Raw genomic sequence first — 18,634 nt, 5'->3', positions numbered from 1 at the left:
ACAGGACAAAGCTCCGGGTGTGCCCCTGGAGCCGCCAGAGGACAATGTCCACCCTCGATGATCTGCTCATTTCTTGCCCCAGGTGAACAGATTTCATTAGGAATTGATTTACTCTGTAGGCTCTTTCCAGAAATAGAAAGACGCTACTTTCCGCGGTGAAGCACTCTGGGGTGGGAACAAACGCCCCTGGTGTCTGCACCTGACAGAGCAAGTCGCACGAGGACCGGCGAGCTGCGCGCTCCGACTGAAATGCTACCGTTACCGAGACCGGTGGCCCCGGCGCAGCCCCGTGGGGCTCAGACCCTCCCTGCTCGCACCGGCGACGCTCCCGGGGTTAACCAGTGTCTGTCCTGCTCCAGGAAAACTCTCATCCTCTCCCAGGGCGGTCTTGCGTTCTCTTGCTATTGGGGGGTGGGGAGGGCGGTGGGGGGAGCGGAGGGAGCGCGAGGGGAAGGTGGGGGTCGTCTCAACCAGAGCCCCGTCTCCCACCTTACGCACATTCACTGACGCGCACACGGCGCTGGCTCTTACTTAACCCCAACGAGAGGAGAGACGTTTGCCCTTGGAACTGAAGGTCAAACATTTCAGCTCCTCTTCCGGCTCCGGCTCCACCCACACACGGACCCCTGGGAGCAGGAGACCAAGACCTGCCCCCAGCCTCAGGCTTTCCCGTCGAGTCAGTTTTGCTCCACGGTGGAACATGGTGGCACCTGGAGGCATCGGCGGTGAGGACCGGGGGTGTGCAGGCGCCCAGCGGGGAGAGGCCGTGGCGTCCCTCTCCCCTCTGCGGCGCTCGGGACACCCAGGAGCCTTGCTTCCCGTCCAGCAGCCTTGCTTCCCGTCCGACCACCAGCTGTGCCCCAGCTTGGATAAGAGGCAGGGCTGGGACGTCGAGGTGACTTTCCACGTTCCGTCCCTCCCTGCGAAGCCTGCCCAAGTCCGCTCCTTGTCCTGCTGCCTCCGGCCCTCCCTCCCGCGGAGAGAGTCCAAGCGGCCCAAGAAAGCACAGGTGCCTTGTCTGACCAAGCTGACCCTCGGGGCCACATGCTTTGCCCCAGACTCCCCGCCCCCCACGCCCGGAGCAGCACAGCGGCCCAGGTTGACTTCCTGGGGAGACACCGCTTCCCACTTTGCAAGTCTTCACCGTAAAGAGAGGGAATGCAGAACCGCATCTGTCCCCCGGCAGGGGTCGTGCCGTGCACTTTGACTGCACCTTCGACGCAAGGACTGAGTGATGACTCGGGAACACACATGGACGCGCTCCCTCCTGGCTTCCCCCGCCCCAGGACACTTATGCCTGTCGGCGCGGCGGAGAGTCCCAGTTCCCTCCTTCCCACCACACACCCAGCCCGGGGCATTTCCCTAGACCAGTCACAGATGCCGGCCCTCCTATGGCGCGATTACGGCACCGGGAGACCCGAACTTCACCGGCCTTGTGCATGCGCACACCTGCTTCTCCTCGTGCTTTCGAACCGCCTCTGTAAGCTGCTGTTTCATTTAGAAGATCCTAACTGACGGAAGGGAGAGCATGGGAGAGCCCACCAAGGCCTTCCCTGGCAGGTCCCTTGGCCCCAGAACACCGGTCCCTGGTCTCGATCTGCCTATGAGCATGGCCTGTGCAAGGGCTGCCCCAGAACCCCACCCTCCCGGTCCCCAGGGGGCTGCAGTTTCATCCTGGTTCCCAACAGGGAGCAAAGGGCTGCCTAAGGCACCCCGTGCCCTCCACACTGGACGGCTCCCTTACGCAGTCTTAAAGACCGGTTGGTTTCTTCCTGTTACTGGGTAAACTTTTGGAATGAGTTATTACACAAGCTTTCTTCTCCTGAATCTAAGCCAGGAGAGGGTTTGAGGTTTTAGGGAAAAGGTCACCTTGCTTCTCATTTTGAAGCCTGAACCACCGTACGAGGGTTAAATTGGGAACAACTGGCAGCAGCATTTTGCATAGGCTTAGAGCTTGACAAGATGCATTGTCATTCTGACCCAGATTCCCCTCTCTGAGCCTCTAGAACGATCCATCCCACACTGACGGAAAGAGAATGGGGTCTCACGATCAAATTCACCGGGCACCGTTTTAAATCGTCTCGCTTGTCCCCAGATCTGAGCATGACACGAGTTGTAGCCACAGGGGAACGGATCACACATCAGGCCAGGATACGCCGGGAGGCTCGGAGCAGGTGCACCAGGCCTATTCATACGGGGACAACCTTCCGATGACCGGGGGGGGGGCAGGGGTGCGTTGAGAACCAGGGGCGCGGTGCGAACCGTGATGGGTAGTGCCGTAGGAAGCTGCTTTCTGCAGGCAGCTCTGGCTCCAGGCATCTCAAAATGAACATTCTCTAGATAGGAAAGGGCACAGCTATAGATTACTCCTGAAACAGCACTGCAGAAATAATGGGGAGTGGTGCCTGGCTTGGGGGGTAACAGGGGGAATTCAGATGGCCCCAGTGCACCCAGGGGGATCGGATGGGTCGGTGGCCCATGCAGCTGGACTCTGTCTATACGAGCTCCCCTGCCAAAAGCCACTCCAGCCACGGCATCTGGACTGACCACACTGCAGAGCCGGGGAGCGGGTACCACCGAACGGAGGGTCCCATCGGGTTCCACGACAGGAGGAGCTCTGTTGGCACATTTAACGTGGGACGGAAGTGATGGCCGTCTTCCCACCGAGCAGTGGGAGGCGCTCCCTCTCCCCGGACACAGGCGCTGAGATCCTGGCCAGCGGCCAGCCGCTCCCGAGAACCGAACCCCCAAAATCCACTCAGCTTAGGCTTGTGGGCAGGAAGACTTCCCTCTGCTGCTGCTGGTACACGAGTGGCCGGGCGGGGGGCTCTGGCCCACGCTGCCCCTCATGCACGGACCCTGGGCTCTCTTCTCACTGCCCTGTGCCTTGGTTTCCCCGGGCGTCCCTTCCAGAGCTCTGAGTAGCCACGCTTGGAAGGTTCAGAAATGGAAAGAGAAGAACTGGAGTGAGCGCAAGCTCCTAGACCCTGTACACGTCGTCACGACGGGTCCTGAACGGTACAGCCAAGTCCCAGCCTCTGCCCGCAGGTGTCAGGCCCACGGCCAGGGGCGGGAGGTCCTCCTCGGGTGTGTGTGGGGGATCCTGTGGCCCGCAGCGATGGGCTCGCATGCAGCGACAGGCGGAGTAAGGGGCGTGTGTGTAGGACACCCCGGGACCCCTGCCCAGGGCTCAGGGCCGTGACTGTAATTTCTCATGTGGTTCAGGAGACTGAGCGGCTTTCAGGAAGAGCCAGTCCCAGCGGACGTGTGTTCGCTCGGCTTTGCGGGCAAGTCCGGCGGAGCAGACGGACGCGGGCGGCGGCCCCCATCCCTGCATTCCGCTCCGGTAGGTCACCTGAAACTTTCTCCCGGCAGTTTTGGGTCACAGAGGGAAGCGGACAGTGAGATAAATATCCTTACACTCTCCGGGCGGATCCCGAGGCAGGCTCTGGGTTTGCGCGCCCAGGCAGAAACCAAACGGGGCCGGGGAGGGCTTTGTGCGGTCGTCCCCGGCCTCGGCCGGGCACAGGGAGCCTCTGGTAGTCACAGTTTTTGTCAACGCTACTGCGCTGTGGTTTTCTTAACTAAGTTGCTGAAACAGAGTGAGCACATCTGGACGGGGAGTTTGGAACATTAGCCCCTGGACACCTGCCGATGCCTTGTATTTTCGCGTCCGCTTTCTCCAGCACGGGTCGGCCGCTCGCTCAGTGAATGGCTGGGGCCCGAGGCCGGCCGTGGCAGCCGGCGGCTCGCAGCTCACGGGTGGGTAGGGAGGGTGGAGATGGGGGTCGGGGCACTCATCTGCTCTCCGGGAAGCCCGCCGCAGCACAGACAAGGCTGCGGTCCCGAGGAGAGCTCTGCTAGGAGCGTCTCGCCGCACCTGTCAGCTCCTGCCCCCGCTCTCCGATGGCTCGGGCTCCCCGCACACGCCTCTTCTGTGGCTGCACCAGACACCTGCCTGCAGCAGTCCGCTGTCGAGACCTGGAGGATGGCTGTGTTTTTCCCCTGCCACAGCGTGGACCCCCTGCTCGTTCTCCTGGACGTGGGCAACTGCCAAGTACTACTTAGGAAATAAGTGAATTTTCACTACAGTCGTGACTCAGCTCTGTTCTCCCTGAACCACTTCCTGGCTGCTTGCGTTCAGGGCTTGGGAAAGAATCCTTCCGCTCCTCTGTCCCTGCCTCACCACCCGCGGGCAGATGTGGAAGTGACAGTGAATATGGCTGGTCCCCGTGAATCTGAAGGGCCTCTCTCAGGAACAAAATGAAGTTAAACGCTAAAAGCACCAAAAGTCTGATTTCAGTCTGATTACTTTGAAATGGTTCGGCACGCCGCCTTCTTGGGGCAGACGTCCAGGGACGGTGTTCGCCCTGGCAGGGACCTGGCCCCAGAAGCGGAGAGGAGACCACCCGTGCACACCGGGGCTGGTCTCCCCGCGGCATGCCTGCCGGTGCGGCTCCTAATGCCGCAGGGAGACGCTGGGCTTCTGCTCCCTGCTCCCAGCTCCCAGCCCTTCTCCGGGCTTTCCGGGACGCACCTCTGCAGTGTTCAAGGTCAGCACAGTGCTGTGAAAATTCCAAGCATTCCACAGAGCTGTCTTGGCATCCCCTCCAAACACCCCCGTCTTCGGCGTGGCACCCCTTCTTGGCTGAGAGAAGCATCTGTCCACAGAGCTCGCAAGCAGCCCCTCCCGAGCCAGGCTGCTGTGCGGAGGGGTACCGGGGCCCCGGGGACCGGCCTCCCCTCTCTCCTGGCTGCAGCCACAGATCTGCATCCCACAGGGTCCAGCCCCGGCCCCAGCCATCCCGTGCTCCTGTTTTCTCGTCTGCTGTGTCGGCAGGGGCTGCGGTGCCCCGGAGAGAGTGGGAGAGCGGTGGGTCCCGTCCTGAGAGCCTCTCGCTCGCTCCCTCACTCATTCACTGTCTGTCAGGGGCCCCTTCGAAGCTGGCTGTCTCAGAGCCCGGGGGACGTCTCTAGGACGTCTCTAGGACACAGCCGGCTGGCCCGAGACCTCATCACAACCCGTGGGACAGAGTTTCTGTGCCGGGTGGAGCTCAGAACTAATCGGGAAAGATCCTCAGGTACCGCTCTGTGCGTGGAGGGGAGCGGGCAGCCGCTTTGATTCTCCGTTTCCACTTCCCACCTTCCTGGACGCAAGCTGATGCCGACCCGGCCCTTCAAGCAGGCTCGTGCCCCTGGCAGGGAGGTCACAGGTGTGCCAGCCTCTCGAGCGCCAATCTCTGGTCTCGGCGTTGGAAAGGATCCCAGCCCTGTAAACGCTCCGTCATCAGAACCACAGAAGCGGGTTTTAAGGAAGCTGGTGCTCCCGGGTGGGACGACTTTCAGAAGGGGCAGAGGGGTAAGGTCAGAAGCTCTGGGAACAGCCGGTTCCATCCAGCTTTGGGGCAGCACCTTCTCGGGGTAGTGAGCCCCGGGGCCGGGCGGGCTGTCACGGTGCCGCCGCCGTTGGAGCTTGCCGAGGGGACAGGAAGAAGACAGGGAGCTCACAGCCTCCGTCCTGGAGAGGACGTTAACGTCATATATGTGCATATCCTGTTAGCATCTCCCGAGGTTAATTAGCTCGGGACACGAAGCCCCGGATATGCCTGCTGTGTGCACCTCAGGAAAGGACCAGAAGACACTGCCAGCCGTGGACGAATGCCCTCCCTGCACACAAAGCCCAGCAGTGGCTGCTCCCCATGCTGACAGGTCCCAAGGCGGCTCCAGGCAGCTGGTGGCAGTGAGACTCAGGACCCCTTGGCCAGCGGCCAGTGGCGGTGTGGTGTCGGCCCAGAGAAGAAAGCAGAGGTTGGACGTGCGATGGGCCCCTTCCCCTACCCAGGGACATCTGGGCCCCAAGGCTATGACCAGTAGAATGCCTGCGAGGTCGCTTCAGCCAGAGCCCCTCAGATCTACACCCCCGTCCCGCTATAAATCCCACCACCCCGGCTGCTCACACCTGAGCCCCATCTCTCCCCCCGGTGGCAGAGCCTGAACCTGTGGTCCCTGAACGCATCACCATGGAAGTCCTCCTTGTCACTAACAAGTGCGGCCGGTAACTTTGTCTTTAACAGTCTGGATGTTTGTTTTCTTACACGACTCTGTGAGAGCGCCAGCTGCGTAGGCCTGAGCCCCAAACCAGAGACCGGGAGGGCCTCCCAGAGCCCAAGATGCCAGGCCCTTAGCACTGGAGAGGCCTGTGCAGCCTGGCCCAGTGGCCTGGAGACCCCCAGGGGCCCAGAGACCTAGTGACCCCACATCCTGGAGACCCACAGGCACCCAGAGACCCAGAGAACCCGCAGCCCAGCAGCGCTGTGACCCAGAGAACGAGCAACCCAGGAGCCCAGCAGCCAGAGACCCAGAGAACCAGCAGCCCAGAGGCCCACGACTCCATAGCCTGGAGAACCACAGTGCCCTGAGACCCAGAGAACCAGTATCCAGTGGCCTGGAGATGCACAGGGACCCCGAGACCCAGAGAACCAGCAGCTCAGTGGCCCAGCGGCCTGGAGATCCCCCAGGGGCTCTGAGACCCGGAGAAGCAGCACCCAGCCGCCCAGCGACCTGAGGGGCTCCTGCACCCTGTCGCCGAGCGACGGTGACCCCTGCTTTGTCCTTAGTGGTGGGGGCGGCTGCGGGGTCATCGGAAGCTGTCTCTGAAGTGTTAAAGGGCTCTCAGGCCCGGTGCTGCAGCAAGGGTGGGCCCTGGTCTGTGCCTGTAACATGCCAGGCTGTTCCGAAGGCCTCTGAGAGGGCAGCCCGGCCGGGGGACAGGGCCACAGGCCCCTCTGATCTGCACCAAGCTGGTGCACCCCGCACCTCACCTCCTCGTCACCCGTGTGCGCTGGGCATGGTGACGTGCGACTTACATTCCAGTCTATGGTCACAAAGAAAGGGTGCCGCTTGATCTCCTCCACTCCGTCGACGCCAGCGCCTGTCGCGAGGACAAAGCAGAGGTTAGCCTCAGAACAGACCCCTGTTTCCATGACTCGGAGCTTCTGCCCGGCGGCCTGAGGGGCGGCGGGTGCCCAGAGTGCCTCCTTAGAACTTCGTCCTGCGGGAAGGGTCCCTGTTCACCGGACTCACAGCCCACAGAAGCCACGTTCTGCCCTGCAGGCCTGTAACAGCACCAGGGACAGGGGCAGGGCAGGCTGGAAGCTTCCCACTGTGGGGGGGGTGCCAGGGAAACAGGAGGGGGAGCTGGAGGGGAGCTGGACGCCATGACAGGCCGTCACAGCCCAGCTGCATGTGGGCATCGTCCCTCCCTCCAAGTAGGCACATCCCCGACATGGGGCTCGAACTCACAACCCCGAGCAGATCAAGAGTCACAGGCTCTACCCTCCGAGCCATCCAGCCCCCCGCCCCTGCCGCTGCCCCATCAAAGCCCACGAACGCTAGCTCAGGCTGGCCTTCCGGGAGGGGGACGTGCGGGGGGAGCGGGAGGGCGGGCTGCAGCCCCGAGCACCTTGTCCGGGGGCTCTGGTTTGCAGGGCAGGGGCAGACAGCAGGACGGGACCCAGAGAGACACTGGCGTCCACACCTGGCCGCGGGCCCCCAGCGACGGCGCGTACGTAGTTCTGCTGGGCCTGCTCGCTGTGCTGGCCTCTCTCTTTCCTTTGCTGTTTATGTTAAATCCTGGGACGGGGGAGCAGGCGCGGGCTGAACTGCAGAGTGCGGAGGGCTCGGGCAGGGAACCTGCTCTGCCCGCTATGGCGACATCATGACACGTTTGCGGGAGCTGCACAGGCAGCGTGAGGCCTGACGCGGACGCTGCCAACGGGGGCTCATCCGTTAAAGCGAACACGCGCACTGACATCCGCTTGGGCTAGGGGACCTGCCTGGGGCCGGGTGCGGGGTGGGGGGGCGGTGCGAGGGAACGTGCTGTACTTCCTGCTCCATTTTTCTGTAAACTCAACACTGCTCTAAAAGTAAGTCTGTTATTTCAGGAGAACCCAAAGTCTCAGGCCCTAAGAGCTTTGGGTTTTCTCCAGGATGGGAAGGCAGGAGAGGAGCCTCCGTGGGCCAGGGAGGGGGCGGGGGCCCGGGGATGCGGGAAGAGAGACGGGCTGCATGGGCCAGGCCACCTCCAGCCAGCTCCTGTCTCAGGTCTGGGGACGGGGGTTCGGTGTCACGTGGTTTGTGAGACACACTTCCCGGTACTGCACCCCAGGCTCTGTGGGCCCAGCCGCGCTGTAGGTCAAGGCCTGGTCTCTCTCTCCCAGGAAGGTGCTTCTGGCGACGGCTGGGACGGGCGGGAGCAGGAGCAGGTGTGCGAGACCGCGAAGCCGCCCCAGCTGATGATCAGAACCAAAGACGGGGTCCTGGAAACCGAATTTCTAGCTGGTTGGTCGGAATCACAGGGGACGCCCTGGGCGGTGGGACAGAGCCCGGGTCTAGGCCAACCCTGGGTGCTTAGTGCCAGACACCCAAGCTGGGGTCTCCTGGGAAGTGAAGAATTTGTGGGTGTGGAAAACCCATGCATGTGGTGTCAGGAGGGTCGGCACGAGTAGAGAACGACGCGTTCTATCCTGCGAGGACCTCCTCCTGAGGACTTCTCTGGGTTTCCCAGTCGGGCCCCCTTGTTCCGAAATCTGAGCCCTGCAGCCAGCAGCCCGTGAGAGGGACCCGAGCAGATGCTTTCGGGAACTGTGGAGGACGAGTCGGCGGCCTGACTCCCAACACGGTCCCCCCTGCAGCCCGTCCCGTGGGCAGGCCTCCTCCTGAAGACCAGAGCTCTGGACGGGAAAACGCTCCTGGTCCTGAGGATCAAAGTTCCCGATCTCAACCCCTGTTCCCGATCTTAGCTCTTCTTTGATGCTTCTGGAAGCGCCGTGGGTCTGTCAGAGGTGGGCGGGTCGAGCACACACTCAGAGCCCAAGGGGGCATGCACCGGCCGTGTCACCCATCAGCTACACGTCTCTGGAGAATCCACACCGCATTCCGCACCCGTTCCATTTCACCCTCATTCGTCATTTGCAAATACGTGGTCTGGGGCAATTTAAGCCCAGCAAGATGCAAAGGAAATGAGCTTTGGCTGCAACTCCAAATTCTGCACCGACGCATGCTGGTTTCTCGGTGACTCACCCGCGCGTTTTTATTAGCAGCTTCTTTCTTCTGCTGCGGTGAGGTTGGTGCTTCGAGGCCTCAGCAAACAGTCAACAGTGACTTAATTAACACTTCGGTTATTACTAAAAAATTAGGGGCGTTCCAAAAGGAGAAAAATGTGAAAAAGAAGGAAAATTTCTGCACACAGTTCTTTAAGGCCTACGTCATCCCTCCTGGGCACACATGGGCATTGTCTTGGGCTCCAGTGTGACTTATCCTCCCCTGAAACCAGGTAAGCAGGTTGTTTTGTCCTGATGACCCCTTTCTATGTCCGCTGAACTCGGGTGCCAGTGGGCAGAGCTCTGGGTGAGGAGAGTCAGGGAGGGCTGGGCCGACCCCTCCGTCACAGCTGGGGCCGTGCGGTCCGACCCGAAGTCCCTCCTTCTGTCCCAAGCCAGGGTGGTGGGGGTGCGACCCGTCTGGATCGCACAGAGTGGACAAGTGGACAGGAGAGTCCAGAACCAAAGAATGATCCTTGTCTCCTATTAGGCTCGGTGAGTCTTCGTGCAGTCCGCCAGTGTCAGGTCAAGATGGGTTAAAAAGTTCAACGGAGCGGCTGATTCACGAACTCACAGTCTCCAGAGCATAAGCACGTCTGGCCCCGCGGTCCCTCTGCAGATGGGACAACCCCAGAGCGGTTCACGGGGACCCACGTCTCACGCTTCTGCACGGTGGTGGAGGGCGTCACCTCGCGTCCAGCGGGACTCGCTTCCGTCCACGCACGTCTGTGAGCACGTCCCCCGCCTGCACTGGGGGCTTGCCCTGCGGCATCGAAGACAGTCCGCCCGCTGCTCCACAGCCCTACAAGGCGACCTCCTTCACAGGGGAGGCGGGTGGGGGGGTCAGTCGTCCCCTGGCTTCCGCCGTCTCGGTAGATCACTCTCCAACGGCTTTGGTATCTGCCTCAGACAGCGCTGGGACGTGGACTCCGAGGCCCTCTGAGATGCTGCCGAAGTGGTCGCTCTGTTGTTTCTGGGCCACACGGCATCCACTACAAATTCTCTTTTTTCAATTTTCAATTTCAGTTTTTTTAAGTGTCACCTCTATCCGAAATGTGGGGCTCGAACTCACAACCCCGAGATCCAGAGTCCCACGTGCCCCCGGCGGAGGCAGCCAGGCGCCGCTCACGTCGAATTCGTGGCGCACGTTCCGGACAAGCTCGCTTCCCGCTTCTGCCCCCGCTCCCCCGGGCTCCAGCCGACCGCCCGCGTCATGTCCGGGCCGTCCCGCCGGGGACGTGAACACCAGGTCTGCTTCTTACCGCTTCACCGCGTACTCGGATTCCACACGTTATGTTTCCCCGTTCTGAAGTCGGTCGCTTGGAGATTTCATTCACTCACGGTTTAAAACGTTGGCTTGGCGGTGGCTCCGCGGACTGGTTGGGGCGGACCCGAGAACTTGGTCTTGACCACACTGTCCCAGGAAGCAGCGTGGCCAAGCGGTCCGGATGCGACCCCCGCCCCGAACCCGGGCGCACCGATTCTCTCCGCGTCTGCGTGGATTTGTGTCCTGCACGTCAGGCACGGTTCCATCTTTCTGACCGTGCTACGATGTAGACGCTGCCGCCCCTCAGCTCGCAGACAGGGAAGCCGGCCCAGAGAGGGGCAACCATCTGCTTGAGGTCACTCGTAAGCGCCAGGCAGTGTGCAGGCCTCTGCCCGTCGGTCCCGTGCCGCCGCCTGAGGCTCCGCACGAGTCCCCTCTCTGGGACCACACCTGCCACCGTACACGTCCCAGCAAGCCTCTCTCCTGTCCAGTGAGCTCTGCCTTCTCCCCCTCTCTCTCCGTTTGCTGCTTCCTTGGCGAATGCCCGTCTCTCTCTTCTGCTTCACTGCAGCCCCGTGAGAAGGACTCTGCTTGTGGTCCACTGTGTCGCCGGACCCAGAGCCTAGAGAGCACTGGCGAGCCCCACGCAGGTGTGGATTATTTCTAGATTACATACTGCACACTCCCTCTCCTCCCTACTAACGGGTCCATAAGGTCCGCGGAGAGGAGTGAGAAACGGGGTTGCAGGTGCTGGGGGAGGCAGGCAGGCACCAAACCCCACTCCAGCTCGTCTTTGTTGGAACCCCCACAGCTGACTGGGGAGGCGGGCTAATAACACAGCCATTTCCAATCTCCCATTCCTTGAATCCTGATACTTTTCCCCCACTTTTAGTTAGAAGTGCCATTCAGTAGTTTCTAGTCAGCAAGAAGTCTGGGGAAGTCCCAGGGTTTGAGGAAGGCTTTGCCTTCCTGATAAGAGAGGCAGACACAGCTGCCCTCATCCATTACCTCCTTTCAACTGAACGTGACATCTGGAGCTGTGGCAGCCACTTTGTGATCACAAGGCACTACTCATGAGATGAAAAGGCAATGCGCTAAGGAAGGTAAACTAAAAAGATAAGCAGGTCTGGGCTTTAACCATAGTTTGGCTGCCCAGCCAATGTTTTTAACCCTGTACTGCCATGTGACTTGCAACTCCAAGAGAAATGGACTGCAGTTTGAAAAATTAAATTTGGCTTAAATAAAGTTACTTAAGTGTTCTGTGCTTTGCAACTCTAAGTAATCTTACAGGTATACTCCCTCATGAGCAAACCTGAGTGTCTCCCTTTCCCCACCTGGAAGCCTCTCGTGAGGATTTCAGTTAGATAATGATTTTCTTAGTGCAGTGCTCCACGCACACCACCATCCTCCCTGGGGGACCGAGGCCTGGGAAGCGGAGTAAGCTGTTCAGCTGGTTGGTTAAAGAATCACTGGGGCAGAGGAACAGAGAGCTGCCCTGGCTTGTGGAGAGGCCGTGTGCACACTGGCTGGGAGAAGAGCACTGGGGCAGGAGTCACAGAATCAAAATGCAGGCGCTCCCAGGGGTTGGGACCCAGCATCCGGAAGGCCACCAATACAACACGGGGACTCCGACTGGGTGGGCTTGCGGTGGGGGGCGGTCTGGAAACTAGTGGAAAGGACTCGCAATGACATCTTTGTGCTCTCCAGACTCGGAAGCAGGCAATCTGCAGGTGAAGACCGGCCAAGCTGCAGTGGGGCTGGCCCTGGACGGGGAGGGGGTGTCTTGGAGTTGCTCCCACTCGGACGGAGACAGTAATGAAAGGTAATCGATTTATTCATGATCCGGAGAGTCAGATCAGCGATTGGCAAACAATTAGGATCTTGGTGTGGCTTTTAGAGACAAATTAGAGGGAGTGTCGGTGAACAGACGAAATCGAGGGATACATCTGCTGTTCGGTTCCTTCTCACAGTTAAGAAGCGCGGCCACCTCCTCCCCAGAAAGCACAGCGATGAAGGGGAGGGCCTGCTCTCTCTTGGGGAGCCCCCCAGGCCAGGCTCCATGGGATTCGATAAAAGTGCAGCAAGACAGCAATGCCCGGACAGAGCGGCTGACGGAGGCCCCCAACTCCCCGTCTGTGTTCCTGGGGCCGAGTTCTCCTGCTGTCCCCGTGACCCTCACCCGCAGGACAGGGTGGCTCTGTGGTGACGGGGGCCTTGCTGGCGGCAGCCCCACGGCAGATACAGTGGAGGGAGCACGGGCCCTTCTGACTCTCCGGAGCTGCTGTTTGTGGGGCCCACGGGGCCGGGGACCACGCAAGGGGAGTTCCCCGGGATGTGGAGCGGCACCCGCCGGAGCTGGGCCGTTCAGAATCGGGCCTGGCCTCGCCCTGGTCAGAGCCAGGATGGGGGCCCGGGATGATTTTAGCTGGTGTCTTCAGGTCCAATCTGGGGCTTCGCTGAGGCGCACGGGAACAGCAGGGTGGAGGAATTCTGTTTCACTCAAGGCGCCTCCAAATCGTGACTCCAACCCACATATGCCCGATCGGCCTCTGAACGTCAGCGTGGAGCAAGATCCAGTGGAGACCGCCATGTGCCCCAGCCTGGACCCCAGGGCTCCCTGCCATCCCCGCTGGCCCCGGTGGCTCGGCAGCCCAGTGACCACAGCTGCTGTCACAGAAGGCCTCTGGCCAGAGTGAGTGGCCCCTACCTCTAGGGCCTGGGCTCTGGGGCTCTGTTTGGGGCGGGCTGTAAGGTGTGTGCAGTGACCACGCTGGCTGGCTGTGCTCAGAGTCATCAGACGGCAGTCGTTTTAACAGATGCCATCTAGGGGACTGTGCGAGGTGGCTGTCGGGGCAGGGCCCACAGAGTTCTCCCCACACCCCCTGGCAGACACCGGCTCTGGGATCGGTTTAGACTCATCAATGTGGGTGGCTCCATCCTGGGCGTCTCCCTAGGCAGGGTTTAAAAAGCAGTGGGTCTCCGGGGGTCAGTGGTGGCATCGACCCAGGGCCATATCCAGACACAGTTTGCTTTGCTACACGGCGGGAGGGAGGCGTCTAGGGAGAGAGCGGGACGCTGCCTGACATGCTATAGTCCAAGATGGTCCTCTCCGAGAAAGGATTACCCAGCCGAGATGTCCCCCACGTCACGGTGGAGACACCGGGGACAGCTGGTCCCATTTAGTTATTTATTTATTTGAGAGAGAGACAGGGAGCGAGCATGAGTGAGGGGCAGAGGCAGAGGGAGAGGCCGACTCCCACTGAGCCACCCAGGTGGCCCCTGCTTACTCCGTTGAATGTGCCCACGTCTGGTACAGATGTGCCGTAATCTACCCAGGTGTGTCCTTACTGATGGACAGTCACCCCATCTCCAGGTCTTTGCTAAACAGAAAGGTCATCAACCAGTATTTTTTTAACACGTGTAACTTACAAGCTCGATAGACTTCTAGAAGTAAAATTTCTGGGTAAAGCATTGTATACAGTTTAAAGTATCGATGGGTTTTGCCAAAGTGTTAAAATGTCACCCCATCTGCTGTCTCGGCGACAGTGACGGTGGCGGGGAGCAGGGCCCGCACTCTGTTCCGCAGCCAGTGTTTGCCACCCTGCGGGCGGAAACCCGACGCCCGTGTCCTTGTTCTCCAGGTCCCCACGCAGCCCGCACTCTGCGCGGCACCTGCTTCCGCCCGGAAGGCGCCACTGCGTCACTGGCCTCGTGTCACTGTGCCGGGCACAAGCACCAGCGCCTGTGACGACGAGAAGTGAGGACCCGCGAGTGGGCAAGGGCGACGGAGCAGCTGGAGTGACGCACGGGCGGTCTGCGCGAGAATGCATTTGTAGGAGAAACACCGATGAAAAGCAACTAGGGGAACCTTTTGCAAAGAATTATTTTGAAAATGTGTTAGTACTTAGTTAACATTCATGTAAATCTTGATTTTAATATATGTTGAGATTTATTCATTTAAGAGGGACTAAATAAGAAGCAGCTTTCAGTTGTTCTGTCTTTAGTTGATGGGGTTCTAAAAGGGAAGTGAAAAGTGCTACCATTTTGTGTAGAAACAGAGACTTACAGAAAAGCGCCCATAGGACTTGGCCAGCGACTGGGTTTTGGAGAGCGTTGGAGCAGGGACACAGGACAGTATTTGTACCCCTGCTTCAGGGCCTTCGCTTTCAGTGAACTTGGACAAACGTGTAGCCAGACAAGAGGGGAGCAGAGTGGCGGGCAGCCCGTGCCGTCTATGGGGTGATGGGACTCTTACCCAGTCGGTTGCACGGGTTCCGCTTGAAGAGGGCTCTCAGCAGACTCTGGGCCTCCATGCTGAGGAACTGCGGCATGCCCAGCTTGGCTCTGCAAAACAGAGTTGGAGTTTGGGATGGGAAGGATGACCAGAGTTTTCTCGGGCACTCTGGGGTCCTGCTCGGTCCGCATCAACACCCAGGGCAGCAGCGCCCAGACTCTTGATCTTAGAGCTCCTTCACACTTTAGAAGTCATGGAGGGCATCAGAGAGCTTCTGTTTATGTGGGTTCTATGGGAGAAATTTGTATAGTAGCTATTTAATAATTCACTTAAAAATAATACAAACATTAAAAATAAACAATAAAAATCTCATTAACATAAGTAACATTTTAAATGGAACTGAATTATGTTTTCCAAAATAACAACAAAGGCTTTGGCTAGAAGAGTGCTCTTGTTTACATTTTGGGAATCTCTTCTGGGTTAAATGACAGACAGTCAGAGACATTTTTTTTTAAAGATTGACTTATCTGAGAGAGAGAGAGAGAGAGCATGTGTGTGCAGGGGTGGGGGCGGGAAGGGGCAGAGGGAAAGAGAAGCTTTTGCTGATTCAGCACTAAGTGCAGAGCCCGATGCGGGACTTGATCCCAAGACCCTGAGATCATGACCCGAGCTGAAACCAAAGAGTCTACCACTCAACCAACTGAGCTACCAGGTGCTCAACAGCCAGATCCTTTTATCCGTCTCTGCTCAATCTGTTGTAGTACCGTGAAGAAAAATCTGGGACCTCACAGAACTAGAACAAAAACCCTAAAATTTGTGTGGAACCAGAAAAGACCTCAAATTGCCAAAACAATCTTAAAAAAGAAGAGCCAATCTGGAGGCATCACAATTCCAGATTTCAAGTTATATTACAAAGCTGTAGTCATCCAGATAGTACAGTATTGGCACAAAAATTGACACATAGCTCAATGGAACAAACTAGATAGCCCAGAAATAAACCCATAATTATATGGTCAATTAATCTTTGACAAAGCAGGAAAGAATAGCCAACGGGAAAAAGACTATCTCTTCAATACATGGTATTGGGAAAACCGGACAGCACCATGCAGAAGAATGAAACTGGACCATGTTCTTACAGCACACACAAAAATAAACTCAAAATGGATAAAAGACCTAAATGTGAGACCTGAAACCATAAAGAATCCTTGAAAAGAGTGCAGGCAGTAAGCTCTGGCACTGGCCCTCGCAACATTGCCTTAGGAGATGTAGGGAAATAAAAGGAAAAATAAACTATTGGGACTGTCTCAAAACAAAAATCTTCTGCACAGCGAAGGAAAGAACCAACAAAGCTAAAAGGCAAACTGCGAAACGGGAGAAGACGTCTTCAACTGACGCATCCGACAAAGGATTAGTACCCCAAATACATAAAGAACACATACAACTCAACATACCCCAGACAAATATGACAATTAAAAAAAAAAATGGGCAGAAGACATGAATAGATATTCTTCCAAAGAAAAAACCGGATGGTGGACAGACACATGCAAAGATGCTCCAGATGACTCGCCATCAGGGAAATGAAACTGAAACTACAGTGAGATGTCACCTCACACTGCCAGAAAGACTAAAACCCCAAACAGAAGAAACAACAAGTGGGCAAGGATGTGGAGGGTGTGCAGAAAGGGGAACCCTCTTGCCCTCGTGGGAGTGCAAGCTGGTACAGCCACTTTAGAAAACGTGTGGACGTTCCTCAGGAGGTAACACTAGAGCGGCCCTATGATCCGGCAAGGACACAGCTAGGTGTCCCTGCGCACAAAGATTACAAAAACACTGACTTGAGGGATAGATGCACCTTGCGTTTACAGCGGCATCATCTACAGTAGCCGAGCCGTGGGAGCAGCCCCAGGACAGGCTTGCAGGCCCCAGCAGCGCGTCAGACCCCCGGGGATCCTCAGATCATGCTTTAGGACCCATGGGGCCACATGCTGCCGGTTCAGAAGTGCTCATCTGCTCCCAAGTGAAAAGTGACAAGTCAGGAGTCCACACCTGGGATTAGCTGCAGGGAATGATTCTACTTTTAGAAAAAAGTAAAGCTCTTGTTCCCCCTTAACATTAAGAGAAACAGAGAGAGCCCACCCCAGACAACAGGCTGCAGCTGTGCACATGTCGGTCCAACAAAGGTCGCGTGACACCGGAAGACACTGATCAAATCCTCTCTGTGGGGTTTCCTGCACTAACTTCTCTCCTTCCGTTTAAACAATGGGGTGACCTACAAAAGCTTAAGCTTTTTAGGTGCCTCTTGCTTTCACAAAAGTGCATCGGCTGCGTCTGAGAGAGCTGGTTGTGCGGACCCGTGGCTTTCCGGCGAGTCCTTCCGGGGCAGGAGTCCCCGTCCTCGCCCAGCAGGGGGCCCTCGATCTGGAGCTGGGGTGTCCGCGTCCCCCAGCGGCACCCCACCCCCACCGCGCTCCTGTTTCCTCCTCCCAGATCTCTCCCCGTCCGACATCACCTTAGAAGGAGCCTGCTCACATCTGAGGTGTTAGAGCGAGACCAGCACGGGGTTTAGGCTTCTTTCTAGAATCCTAAGAGCAAAATGCATTTGCATAGTAAATGACTCTTCCTGAGAACTGGACAGAAAACTTGTTTGTATTCTGGTACATGGGCAACAAGATTCCTGCCAACGTCAGGCAAGAGAGCTCGGGTACCTGCACAGACGGGGTCAAGAGGTAGAGAAAGAAAGAGGAACCAAGCTCTTCCGTTCTCTCTGGAGCCCCTCGTCCTTCTGCCCGTCTGAACCTGTGCCTCCTTTGTGAAGGTCGCTCATCACCACACCTAAAAACCCCCGCACTGGACAAGGTAAGCAGATTTCGCTGGTGGGAATGTTATCTGCGTGGAAGACGCCATCAGGACCCCTCGGCAATCCCACTCACGCTGTCCACTGTCATGAAAACGCCAAGAAGGCTTCTTACGGCGATTGCTAATGCCTCCTCGAGGACCTGGGTTTCCCACAAGGAAGCTCCGGTATCAGAAGCCGCGAACGAGTCCTGGACAGGTCTGCAAGGGAAGGCGTCCCGTACTCACTTGAGGATGAGGGCCATGGTCTCCTTCCTGTCCTTGCCCTGGAACGGCAGCGATCCCGTGAGCATCTCGAACTGCAGAGCAACACAGAACGGGGAGAGTGAGGGCCGGACTGCCCGGGTGGACGCGCAGAGAGCCCGGACGGCGAAACGCAACCGAAGTTCACTTATCCCAATCCCGATGCGCCAAGCCGAGCCGCTGGCCGACACACGCGGTGTCCCTGAGCGAGCCCAACGGCCTCGGGTTCAGTGGGGAGGCGGGAAACACCAGCAGTAACGAGACTGCAGCGGGGGAGGGGCTGAGGGCTGCGGAGGCAGCGGGGGTGTGAAGGGATGGCGGTTGGGCCGGGCAGCTTCTGCGGGGTTGGTGGAGGACCCCGTTCTCCTCCGGCGGGTGCTGGTGAGGGGACCAGGGCAGAAGGACTTTGGTCCGTCTGGAGCATCTGGTGAAGACACGACGGCACCAAAAACATCTCCAATACCGGCTGCCATGCACTGAAAACAGTAAGTGGACCTTTGGCAGGACGGGCTCCGTGACGAAGACGGGACTGAGGGTCAGCCTTCCCCGAGCAAGACTTCTCCCTCACACAGAGCCCCCGACGACAAGCGCACCGCTGACCCCTCCCGAAGGAAGGAACGCGGCAGCAGCACCACCAAACCCCGTCCGGGACACCACAGAGCACGGAATCTAACTGAATCGGGCCACAGCCTCGGTCCCCGGCCATGTCCTCATGTTGTTCCAAATTGCTGCAGAGCTGTGAACAGCACAGACGCCAACAGCACAGCTGTGAGATACCCACGCGTGTGCATGGGGCTCCTTCTGCTAAATGCGGTCCTATACTGTAAATACATTTGCTGTTACGGTTTTCCTAATAGCACTGTCTCTTCTCGAGCTTACGTATTGTCAGAATACAGCATGTGATACATAAATGTACAAAATGTGGATTAATCTACT

At 58.3% G+C, this 18,634-nt stretch overlaps 1 protein-coding gene across 6 annotated transcripts in view; it reads right to left on the bottom strand.

Moving 5' to 3' along the window:
• The window catches only part of RPS6KA2 (ribosomal protein S6 kinase A2), a 296,857-nt gene that overhangs the window by 29,096 nt on the left and 249,127 nt on the right, over nt 1-18,634 (bottom strand). For all 6 annotated transcript variants that reach the window (XM_082730472.1, XM_082730475.1, XM_082730474.1 and 3 more), the window contains 3 exons: nt 17,684-17,754; nt 14,624-14,712; nt 6,867-6,931 (listed from right to left, as the gene is read on the bottom strand). In XM_082730472.1, the coding sequence (XP_082586598.1) occupies nt 6,867-6,931; nt 14,624-14,712; nt 17,684-17,754 (225 nt within the window). The remainder of the gene's footprint in view (nt 1-6,866; nt 6,932-14,623; nt 14,713-17,683; nt 17,755-18,634) is intronic.

This window comes from Mustela nivalis (assembly GCF_964662115.1).
Source record: "Mustela nivalis genome assembly, chromosome: 5".
Lineage (NCBI taxonomy): Eukaryota > Metazoa > Chordata > Mammalia > Carnivora > Mustelidae > Mustela > Mustela nivalis.
This window is presented reverse-complemented; position numbering and strand designations above follow the sequence as displayed.